The sequence below is a fragment of the Pan paniscus genome, chromosome 1 (genome assembly GCF_029289425.2).
Source record: "Pan paniscus chromosome 1, NHGRI_mPanPan1-v2.0_pri, whole genome shotgun sequence".
Classification (NCBI taxonomy): Eukaryota; Metazoa; Chordata; class Mammalia; order Primates; family Hominidae; genus Pan; species Pan paniscus.
In genome coordinates, this window is record NC_073249.2 from 141905836 (window position 1) to 141918305 (window position 12470).

General features: G+C 40.0%; 1 protein-coding gene across 3 annotated transcripts in view; it reads left to right on the forward strand.

Annotated features, from left to right (window-relative positions):
• MCOLN3 (mucolipin TRP cation channel 3) overlaps positions 1-12184 on the forward strand; it is a 32351-nt gene extending 20167 nt beyond the window's left edge. For 2 of the 3 annotated variants that reach the window (XM_034934143.3, XM_063600046.1), the window contains 7 exons: positions 431-530; positions 3353-3465; positions 3549-3698; positions 7233-7334; positions 7441-7563; positions 8356-8562; positions 10374-12184. In XM_034934143.3, coding sequence (XP_034790034.1) covers positions 431-530; positions 3353-3465; positions 3549-3698; positions 7233-7334; positions 7441-7563; positions 8356-8562; positions 10374-10508 — 930 coding nt within the window. In that variant the 3' untranslated portion in view covers positions 10509-12184. The remainder of the gene's footprint in view (positions 1-430; positions 531-3352; positions 3466-3548; positions 3699-7232; positions 7335-7440; positions 7564-8355; positions 8563-10373) is intronic. The other variant, XM_034934145.3, reaches the window with a different exon arrangement.
• The last annotated feature ends 286 nt before the right edge of the window (positions 12185-12470 follow it).

A 12470-nucleotide genomic window follows, 5' to 3' on the forward strand; every position in this document is an offset into this window, starting at 1 on the left:
GAAATAATGAGCCTTTGTATTAGTAAGAATTACAGCAGCACTAAAAATCTACCCCTAACTGAGGTCCTGCCGGAATTTGGCAGAAAGCACAGTTGTACCAGTTCTTGCTCACATGAAGAAGGTATCTGGAGGTACTTAGAACAGAGAGCAAGAGGAAGTGCTCTTGTTATATAAGTTCTTTGGAGTGGAAATGCTGCCCTAGACATATAATGTTTTAGAGACTACAGGGTCTCTGTAGAAGATCTAGTTCATCGTTCTCATTTCACAGAGAAATGAAGAGAACTTCCCATGGTTGAACAGAATTAGCAACAGATCAGAGTTGAGAATCTGGGTCTCCTGTCCCCTTGAAAGAATTGTTTCCTAATTAATGTGTAGAGGTTTCTTGGCTCCAAAACTATAAGTATGTTTTTGACTTTTCCTGTCTTCACAGATAACATTTGACAACAAGGCCCATAGTGGAAGAATTAAAATAAGTTTAGATAATGACATTTCCATCAGAGAATGTAAAGACTGGCATGTATCTGGATCAAGTAAGTGATGCGCATTACTAGTTTTCAGAATGGTTATTAAATAATGTAAAATGGTTATTAAAATACCACCCTCTGGATATCTAGAACAACAAATAGAAGATTAGACCATTTTCAAGTCCCTAAACCTCTACAAGTAGATCAACTCTGATGTTTCAGGCAATATATGAGTCATTAATAACTGAAATGGCCTTCCTCTCCTTGTGCCCTCACTTGCCCACTCCTGACCAAGAATGTACTCACAGTCCCCCGCCACCAAAACCCTACATACATCTTCCCAGACCAACACTTACCGAGTGCATGCTGTATACCTACTTCCACCTTAGTTTTCTTCATTTTAATATTTTTAAATGCCCTTAAGATAGGGAGAATCCTTATTTTTACAGATGAAGAAACTAAGGCTCAGAAGCCAGGGGCAAGTCAGGTAGGATGTGACCCTGCAGCATCCCACATATTATGATTGTCTTCAGTCCATTTAAAAGTGTACTGAAAGAGGAAAGGATCTACTCTTAGAAATATGGACAAAAATTCAGGTGTAGACCAAATACTGTCAAGAATTTTGGAGCTGAACTGGAGAGAATTGCCTGGAAAGAATTTATCTAATTTTCTAGTCTCTCATAAGTGACATAATGGTACATCGTACTGGACTTAATGGTCGCTAGATGAGGAGTTCTCAGATTCTAATCAGCAGAAGAATCATCCTGGGTACCTGCTATGATGCAGTTTCCCCAGCTCTATGCAAGCCAGTAGGTCTGGGGTGGGGCCTAGAAATGTGTAAATAGTCCTTACTCAGACTATACTTGGATAATCACAGTTCTAAAGTTTCTTACTAATTGATTTGCCAAGTTCAGACGTAATAATGAGATAGAGTAAATAAAATGAAATTTTGCCATGATAGTATTTTTTTCACTAATAGGTAACTTCAAATATATGAGGCTCTTGAGTCACATTTGAAACATAAGCCTGTTTTGTCATCTGTATACTTTATAATCATTCTCCACGAACACCAGAATGAGGAAAATGAGAGCATACACAAGTGTCTGGCACCTAGGCATTCTCTCAAATGTTTGTTTCTTAATTTGTAAGTTTCTCTAAAGTCAATTTAGACATTTATGTAGTAATTATGCTCCTTGGCAGATACTAATGGGATGCTTCGTCACAGAGCTAGTCTTAAGTACTTTCTTTTTTTTGTCAGCAGAGAGCAGTCTAACTTGTTAAATAGAGACAAGCTCTGTGGCAGTGTACAATGGCTGACACCTCTGCCCACCTCTCTCCATTGGCTCCACGCATGGTGGCCAGGACTTCGCACTTTCGATTCTCCAAAATCTCCATAAGCGTGGCTCTTTCTTATCACTCAGGTTTCAGCTAAAACCCCCTGCTCCCTCAGTGAGGCCTTCCTTTACTATGCAATATAAATCAACCTCTCTGCTTCCACATTGCCCGACACTAACCTCCCTCATATACAGCAGTAGGTCTCAAACTTTAGCATCACCTGGAGGGCTTGCAGAAACCCAGTTTCTGATTCAGTGGGTCTGGAGTAGGACCTGAGAATGTGCATCTCTAACAAGCTCCCAAAAAATGCCAAGAACCACTGACATAGAGTGATGGACACTGGAAACAAACTGCACAGATTTTCCCCCAACTCTTCCACTGACTAGCCCTGCAACTGTGGGGAAATCATGTGACCTCTCTGTGCTTCAGGTTTCTCGCCTGCAAAGTGGGGATAATCATGCTTACCTCATTGGAGTTGCTGTGAAGATCAAATAGGTTAACACGTATAAAGTGTTTAGAGCTATGTTTGGCAATAAATGTGCTCAATACATGTTGCTATTGTGATTTATCTTCTTTCTATTACTTACTCCTATCTGAAAGTATTTTGTTATGTGTTTGTTTACTTCTTTGTAGTAGAATAGAAGTTCCACAGATCAAGGGCCTTGTCTATCTTGTTCACCACTGTATCCTAACATCTAGAAAAATGCCTGACACATAGTGAATGCATAATAAATATTTTATACCTAGATAAGTACATTTTAATAGAATATGCAGGGAGATGGTCCTGGGCATGGTGGCTCATGTCTGTAATCTCAGCACTTTGGGAGGCTGAGGTGAGAGGATCACTTGAGACCAGGAGTTCAAGACCAACCATGGCAACAAAGTGAAACCCTGTCTCTACAAAAAAATTAAAAATTAGCCCGGTATGGTGGCATACCTATAGTTCCAGCTACGAGGGAGGCTGAGGAAAAAAAAACAGAATATGCAGGGAGGTAATTGTATTAAGAACAAAAGACTACAGGCTTATAATTAAAGATCTTGGAATGATAGTTGTGGTGATTTTTCTTTTTTTTTTTTTTTTGAGATGGAGTCTCCCTCTGTCGCCCAGCCTGGAGTACAGTGGCATGATCTTGGCTCACTGCAAACCCCACCTTCCAGGTCCACGCCATTCTGCTGCCTCAGCCTCCCAAGTAGCTGGGACTACAGGCGCCCGCCACCATGCCCAGCTAATTTTTTTGTAATTTTAGTAGAGACAAGGTTTCACCGCATTGGCCAGGATGGTCTTGATCTCCTGACCTTGTGATCCGCCTGCCTCGGCCTCCCAAAGTGCTGGGATTACAGGCATGAGCCACCACACCTAGCCTCAGTTGTGGTGATTTTTTAAAAGAAGGACTTTTGCCCTTCTTCAAATACTAATTGGAAGACCGTTTATCAGGGCTTCTTTGTTGTCTTACCAGAAAGAATGCTTGAATTATTTAAATGATTCTAAAAAGAAGATGTCACCATATTAATGTCCCACCACATAAGCACTATGTAATCCTCTTTGCTTTCAGTTCAGAAGAACACTCATTACATGATGATCTTTGATGCCTTTGTCATTCTGACTTGCTTGGTTTCATTAATCCTCTGCATTAGATCTGTGATTAGAGGACTTCAGCTTCAGCAGGTAGGGAACGTTGCTTTCTAGGAATGCTACTGACATTTTGATTGACAGAGACATTCACTGTGCCTCCCCTCTTTTCCCTAAAGGAGTTTGTCAATTTTTTCCTCCTCCATTATAAGAAGGGAGTTTCTGTTTCTGATCAAATGGAATTTGTCAATGGATGGTACATTATGATTATTATTAGTGACATATTGACAATCATTGGATCAATTCTAAAAATGGAAATCCAAGCTAAGGTAATTTTTTTCCTAATCATGCTATTGTTAGTGTCAGATTTGCACTAATGGTAATGTATTTTTCCAGAATGTAAGAATTTCCAGAATGAATTGTTTCTTCCAAACTGTATATCAAGTAGACTTGAAATTGGTAATGGTAATTTTCTTAAATCTAGTCAGGAGGTCTCTTAGGCAGAGTTTTTCAAAGTGTGATCCACAAACCATTGCATCAGAATCATTGGGTGCCTGGTAAAGTGTACCATGTTAGACCTACTGAATTCAGACTCTTCGGCGGGGCCTGTGAATTCTTACACACACCAAAATTCATACACAACCAAGGTAACTAAGGTAAGAGTTTTTTTTTTTTTTAAATCTTACAAGAAATGCTCAAATCTTTAACAAAAATGAGTGGGTCTATAGGGGAAAGTGAGGTCAAGGCACTATGGTGTGCATGCTTGCATTTGTTTCCTCCGTCCATTCAAAGTGAGAATGCTCCCATTTTCTTACTTTACCATTGATGTGCTACAAGCTTATTTATTTTAAGACTAACCTAGCCTAAAAATCAACTGTCCCCACAAAATAAAAATCACATTAAAAAAACTAATAGTGTTCAGACTAATCTTGCTCAAACTTATGTTTCCCTAGTCTTGATGCAACTGATTGAGTCACCTGGGGAGTTGGTTATAAACCTGGGCAGAGACCCCAAATGCAATGGCTCAGAGAAGATAGGAGCTTATTTCTGTCTTATGCAATAGTCAGAATGGGTTTTACAGACTGGTGAGTAGCTCAACATCTCACAGTCATTCAGGCACCCATGTTCCTCCCATTTTGTTTCTCTGCCATCCCTTAAGGACTTGCCCTGACTGCATGATTATTGCTGTGTTGCCTCAAACAGGTTGCAGCTTATGGGAAGCAAAAACACGGTATGGTGGAAGCTCTCCCATAGACTGATGGCTTGGCTCAAGAGTGGCTGACTTTATTTCTGTACATATCCCACTGGATAGAATTTAGTCAATCCTAACTGCAGAGGGAGCCAGGGAACACAGCCCAGGCATGTGCCTAGGAAGGGGAGAATGGGTTTAGGTTGACACTTAGCAGCTGCCACTATATGTGGCTATAGTATGTATCATTGGAATAGATGTTTAACTTTAGGGACAAATAAACAAAAAACCAAAACAAAAAAAGGAGTAAGGGGAGAGATTTGCAGCAAATCTTTATTTTTACCAACCTCAACTATCATTAATTTCAGTGAACCCTAAATGGTGTCCAACAAAATATCTTTCTAGACCATTCACCGTCTCTGCCTCATAGATGATCATATCATGTTTTCTTCTCTTCTGAAACCTCTAATACCCTTGTCCTATCCTCATTCTAAGCTGATGACCTTACTTCCTATTTCACAAAAATAATAGAAAAAAAAAACAGAATTTCCACAAACCCCCACCTAATTTATCTGCCTCCTGCCATCAGTGCCAATATACTGTGCTTTTCTTCTGTGGATATATTATTTAGGCCACTATTCAGGGCCAACCCCTCCACCTGCCTACTAGAGGCCATCACCACTTGTTTATTCAAGGGCACAGCTCCAGGTAGTTTTCCTTCTCTTGGGGATCATCAGTTTCCTTCTGTCTACCAGGTCATTCCCATTAGCATGTTTTTGCCGCTTTTCTTAAGAGATAATATCTCAACCCTAATTCCTCCCGCTAACTTACTACCATCATTTATTTAGCAAAATATCTCAAAAAAGTAGTTAATCTTGTTGTTTCTGATTCTGCTCCTCCCCTCCCCCACCTGTTTTTTTTAAGAGACAGGGTTTCACTCTATTGCCCAGGCTGGAGTGCAGTGGCGCGATTATAGCTCACTGCAGCCTCAAACTCCCGGGCTCAAGCAATCCTCCCACCTCACAGCCCCCCAAAATCTCATTCTTTCTGTGTCTGTTCCAATCAGGCTGCCCTGCCACTCCAAGGAAAGTGTTCTTTTCAGTGTCCTCTCATGCTGATAAGTCCAATAACCAACTATGTACCCTCATGCTGACCTAGCAGCAGCTTTGAATACTGCCAAGCACTCCCTTTTTGTTGACATGCTTTCACTGGACTATCACCTGGTTTTCCTTCTAAGTCACTGGCTGGTCTTCTGACTTTGCTGGTTCCCTCACATCTCACCAACCTATTAAGGTGATAATGCTTCAAGGCATAGTGCTTGGACATCTTCTCTTTTCTGCCACTGTCTTGGTAATCTCATCCTGTCCCATAGCTTAGTATCTATATGCCAATGATTCCCAAATCTATACCCCCACTTAGAATTCTTCCCTGAACTCCAGATTCGCATATCCACCATTTAGTCTATATCTCCACTTGGATGTCTGCTTTTCCTCTCAAATTTAACACACCTAAAACAGAACATCTAAAGCCCCCACCTCTGCAGTCAAAACCTGCTTTTCCCATAGCCTTTCTAATTTCGGTTAATGGTAACTCTCATCAGTTACTCAAGCCAAAAATCTTGGATTCATCACAGACTCCTCTCTTTCACTAATCTCCTCTTTCCCACATCTAATCCAAGAGGAAATCCTATTGTTGTACCTTCATTGGCCAGGCACTGTGACTCATATAATCCCAGCACATTGGGAGGCTGAGGCGGGAGGATGGCTTGAGCCCAGGAGTTCCAGACCAGCCTGGGAAACATAGTGAGACCCCATCTGTACAAAAAATAAAAAAAATTAGCAGTCAAGGTGGCATGTGTCTGTAATCCAAGCTACTTGGGAGGCGAAGGTGGGAGGATTTCTTGAGCCCAGGAAGTCAAGGCTGCATTGAGCCACGATTGTGCCACTGCACTCCAGCCTGGGTGACAGAGTGAGACCCCTGTTTCCAAAAAAAAAAAAAAAAAAGAATAAAAATCACCTGGTCAACTCCACTATTACCAGCCTGGTCCAAGCTACTATCTCTCATTTATATTATTGTAATATCCTCCTCACTCCTCCAACAACCTGCTGTCAACCACAGCAGCCAACATCTGATCATATCACCTCTGTTTGTGGTTCTCAAATCTCCCCAGTTGAGTTACAGTAAAAGACAAACTTGGTAAGTGCCACCTTATCTCTATAACTGTATACCCTTTCTATTGCTCACTCCAGCCAGATGCAATATCTTGCCAAGCACCCTCCTGTCTCAGGGCCTTTGCACTTGCCAGTCCCTGTGCCTGGAAGGCTTCTCCCCTAGATTTTTGCCTGACTTCTCCCTCCCTCCCTTCAGATCTTTGCTCAAATGCCTTCTTTTTAGTGTATGTAAAATGACAAACCCATACCCATTCCTTATCCCCTCCTCTGAATTTTCTCTTCAGCAATTATCAGCAGCAAGTGTCCCAAAGTTTCTATTAACTTATTTCTATTGTCTGTCTTCCCTCCACTAGAATGTAAGCTTTATGAGAGCAGAGACTTTTGTTTGTTCACTGCTTTATCCTTAGCACCTAAAACAGTGCCTTACTCATAGTTACCTCAATATTTATTGCCAAATGAATTTCTGCTTTATAATCTGATTATATTTTTCCACTCTCTCTTAGAGTCTAACTAGTTATGATGTCTGTAGCATACTTCTTGGGACTTCTACCATGCTTGTGTGGCTTGGAGTCATCCGATACCTCGGTTTCTTTGCAAAGTACAATGTAAGGAATTCCACAGATCTCCATGCTGTTGGTATTTCTCTCAAAGTTATTGCACTGCTTTGGCTAAAGGACAAAGCCATTCTAACGGCCTCTCTTACTTTCCCAGCTCCTCATTTTGACCCTTCAGGCAGCGCTGCCCAATGTCATCAGGTTCTGCTGCTGTGCAGCTATGATTTACTTAGGTTACTGCTTCTGTGGATGGATCGTGCTGGGGCCTTACCATGACAAGGTACTGATAAACAACTTTTTTCCTGTTACTATTAAGCTTTTAGCATAGTGCCAGTGGCTTGTTATCCTTTTTCAATGAACTCCTTTTATTTTGTGATTCAGCCTTGAAATGTTGAAGGTAGTATATCTAGTGCCATATTTATAAAGTGAAAGGGTGTGACCAGCTTGAGAGAATATTTGATGTACTCAACTGCCTCACATTCTTTCTTGCAATATATCAGGTAATTAAGTCCCATTTACCACCAGTGAAGTCAAGTTTAGTCAATTTGATTCATCGATATATCCAAGAGCAGTCTCTTCAGATAAGCCTTCTCAAAATGTGACATTATTTAAAAAGTAGCATGGGGGAAACTTGTAGAAATATTTGAAAATTTTATTACTAGAGCTATAGTCTGGAATATTATGCCCTTATCTTAAATGAAATGAACTTTAAAATGAGATGTATGAGCATGCATGGTTGGGACCTGGGTATCTCTGCACAGGCATTTCAAGGTCTCTTTAAGGTAAAGGGCAGATGCAAGGCTTGATTCAAAAAAGCACTGAGGGTGCAGACCAGCTCCTGCATTTGATTTAGGCTAGTTTAAGAGAAAGCTGCTTGTCTCAGGAAAAAATAGTAGGCTTATATATGTTATATGCATCACAAAGCAAATGTGTGTGGTTACCTCAGGTTATTTGTTTGAAAATGGTAGCTTGGGTTATCTGGTCCCTTTATGTTTAATACAATGTCATGAACAAAGGTCTCCAATGGGAAGGAACATGGAATAAAGTGAACTTTTCTCTTTTCTTTTTCCAGTTTCGTTCTCTGAACATGGTCTCTGAGTGCCTTTTCTCTCTGATAAATGGAGATGATATGTTTGCCACGTTTGCAAAAATGCAGCAAAAAAGTTACTTAGTCTGGCTGTTTAGTAGAATTTACCTCTACTCATTCATCAGCCTCTTTATATATATGATTTTAAGTCTTTTCATTGCACTGATCACTGATACATACGAAACAATTAAGGTAGGTTTATCAAGAGCCATAAGTAGTAGCATTGTCCTATAACTTGTAGAGTAGCAGTAAAATTCAGTACCTAATGGTAGAAGAAAAGTTGATGGAATGTTAATTTCTTCAGGATAGAGAAAAAGGACCTTATTTTTAGAAATTGATAAATAGAAATAGTGGAAAAATTGAATGTTGAAAGTCTTAGTCTCTAAGTAGTTATACTTTCTCACACAAGCTTTCTAACCTTTTATTAGAATTATAAGGGTCATTAGAAGTCTGGGGGGCAAAGAGTAAAAAACTAAATAAAGAATTATAAGGGTTAGTAGATATTGGGTGAATAAAACATATGGCATTTCAGAAAGCCAAAATATTGTGGGGAACATAAAAACTCCAATTTTCATAAAGAAAAATTGACCCCTTTGTTTTGAGTGTACTGTAACTGAGCCCATTTTCTTTGCAAGGCCCTGCAGGGCACAAGCCCAGGGGCCCAGCCTCCAGAATAGCAAAAGGATTAATGGGTCCAGTACTAGCATGTAGCTTTATACAGTCAGATACCTGAACTGAAAAGCTATTGTCATTCATATAAAATCTTTTAAAAATCAATTTGAGCCTGTTGAAATATGGAAAGGCAGAATAAATATCCATATATGTTTCAATTTCCATAACTTATACTGTTAGGTGTATTTGTGGCATAGACACTTCCACTTGGGGACTTTTCTTTCTGGGTATGAGAGGGATAAAGAAACATGAAGCCATGTGATTGGCCCTAGGGATAAAGAGAACGCCTTGGTTTGGAGCTGATAATGATGAATACTTTGCTCATGAAGCCAGGGCTGTGACTTCATCCTCACTGAACAAGATTTCAGGGACCGAATGTCCTCTTTGCTCTCATCTGCTTAGCAGATGTGTCCTTAGGATCACCAAGGCAACTGGGAAAGAATGTAGTTGTAACTTCAGATCCCTCCAAATGGTGCTCTAAAAGTTCACTGCCTCCAACTCTGCATGCAGAGAACTGTGTGTTATTCGAGGGTGACATCTGAGAGCTCTAAGGATAACATGGGTTTTCACCTTTGATGACATAAGCCTGAAACTCGTATTTTAGACGCTAACCTCTTTCCGTGGGCTCAGAGCACTTGCCAAATGGGCAAGCTAAGTTACTTCTGATCCTTTCTAATCATGGCATGTCCTAGAAATTTTAGGTCCCAAACCGATATAAATATGAGGCCCTTAAACAAACTTGCCTGGCTGGAAGACTGACTCCAAAAGGGTGTGCAGATTGGAAAGGTCCCTTACAGCATTCAGACCTTTGTCCAGACACCTGGGCCAACTCGAGAGAGTCCAAGACTGTGCTGAGGTGTTCTGGGCAAGGCCAGGGATTTCCATCCCTCGGCCTACTAGAAAACCTTGTTAATTTAGATCCACTGGGCTTCTTGTGGCCTGAACCATGTTCCTTCAAAAATGCCTGCATCACACTGGTCTGGAAGTCACAGGCCTGCAGGGCAGAGTAGTGACAGAGGTTCTCGGACTTGGGATGGGGCTAGCTCAATTCTCCCTGGAAGGACAACTCAGACTTCGACTCAGTGTGCCCATTTGGGTTTCAGTGGACCCAGAAAGAGAGCTCAGGTAGGCAGCTGCAGAATCCCAGGCCCACTTTACCTCCGCCAAACCTGAGTGACTCTAGAGGCTACATCTCCTTGCAGGTACTCAGGAGTAACGATACTATCTCTCTAGAAAACCCCCTCCCTTGCCAAATGATCCATTTTGTATTTGGAATGAAGCTGTTTTCAAGGAGCTTATTAATGAAAGCTTTTTAACATTCTTCTGTTTAGCAATACCAACAAGATGGCTTCCCAGAGACTGAACTTCGTACATTTATATCAGAATGCAAAGATCTACCCAACTCTGGAAAATACAGATTAGAAGATGACCCTCCAGTATCTTTATTCTGCTGTTGTAAAAAGTAGCTATCAGGTTTATCTGTACTTTAGAGGAAAATATAATGTGTAGCTGAGTTAGAACACTGTGGATATTCTGAGATCAGATGTAGTATGTTTGAAGACTGTTATTTTGAGCTAATTGAGACCTATAATTCACCAATAACTGTTTATATTTTTAAAAGCAATATTTAATGTCTTTGCAGCTTTATGCTGGGCTTGTTTTTAAAAAAACTTTAATGAGGAAAGCTATTGGATTATTATTATTTCTTGTTTATTTTGCCATGGCTTTAGAATGTATTCTGTATGCCTCTCTTTTGCTCTGATACTCTTGCTTCCTGCTATTCTGATTGTGCAGACTGTGTAATTAGTGGAAAACAATCCTTGGTCTGACTGTGACTTTGGACAACTCAGTAACCCTGGCTTGGACCACTCTCAGGAGTCCATCCTTGAGAGAGTGGGTGTAGTTACCATTTATACAGTAATCATTGCATTTTAAAATCTTCTCTTGAAAGGAAGAATAAGAGTGCACCAGAATAAGAGCGCACCAGAATAAGAGCGCACCAGCTAACAATGTGATACGGCCATATGTCACTTAAGGATAGAGATATGTTCTGAGAAATGTGTCATTAGGCGATTTTGTCATTAAACATCATAGCATGTACTTCCACAAACCTAGATGGTATAGCCTACTACACACCTAGGCTATTTGGTATAGCCTGTTGGTCCTGGGGTACAAATCTGTACAACATGTTACTGTATTGAATACAGTAGGCAATTGTAACACAATGGTAAGTATCTAAACATAGAAAAGGGACAGTAAAAATATGGTTTTATAATCTTCTGGGACCACCATTGTATATGCGGTACATCGTTGACCAAAACATCGTTATCCAGCATATGACTGTATTTGGTTATGAAAGCCAACTGTTACTTGATTCTGCTTTTAGTTCTTAAGAGGATCAGGTTTTTAAATACTCATTTACAAGTTTTCTATCCTCCTTCAGTGTTAAAGTAGAAAGTAAAAAGAGTATCTTATACATGCATGAAATTAAAGCATATACCAAATGCATTTTTGATCAAGTAATTATTATTTTATTAGTACTTGAGCAGCCTGTTAAAACTAGTGATGTACTATACCTTTCATAGGCACATTATGTCTCACAGCGAAGTGTTTTGGGGTGAGAGGCTGTGGTTTTATCGGGCAAGGTTCTATAACTCACATTAAAAATATTTCGGGGCTATGCACAGTGGCTCATGCCTGTAATACCTGCACTTTGGGAGGCCAAGGCAGGAGGATTGTGAGAGCCCAGGAGTTTGAGACCAGCCTAGGCAACATAGTGAGACTCATCTCTACAAAAAAAACAGAAAAAACTAACTGGGCGTGGTGGTACACGCCTGTAGTCCCAGCTACTTGGGAGGCTAAGGCAGGAGGATTGCTTGAGCCCAGGAAGTCGACAGCAGTGAGCTGTGATCATGCCACTGCACTCTGGCCTGGGTGACAGAGTGAGACTCTGTCTCAAATATGTACACACACATATATATGTGAAAATAATTATGCTTAAAATTTTAAGATAAGATAAATGTATGCTGTAAAAAGACATAAAAATAGTCTCTACTCCTTATAGACTGCTAATTGAGAATTGCAGGGATTTTCAACACATGAATATTTATTGTGTTTACTATTTATTCAAATAGAAGTGAATTCAGTTATGTGCAGTAAAGATCTTCTCAAAGCAAACTCTTTTTTTAAAAAAACTGATTTTTAAATTTCTAATTTTGTTTTACTGAGATTTTATTATTTAATTATAATGACAGTCATAATAATGACTCCAGGTGTTGAAATGGGAGGTTTTATAACAGGTATAAGCTGTTTCTGAAGTACCTGAGGCTTTAAAAAAAAAATCTAAATATCTAAGTGACTATTTTGGGGGCAGTTCTAATATTTATAATACTATCACTTTTAGAAATTACTAGAATTCTATGTGAGTT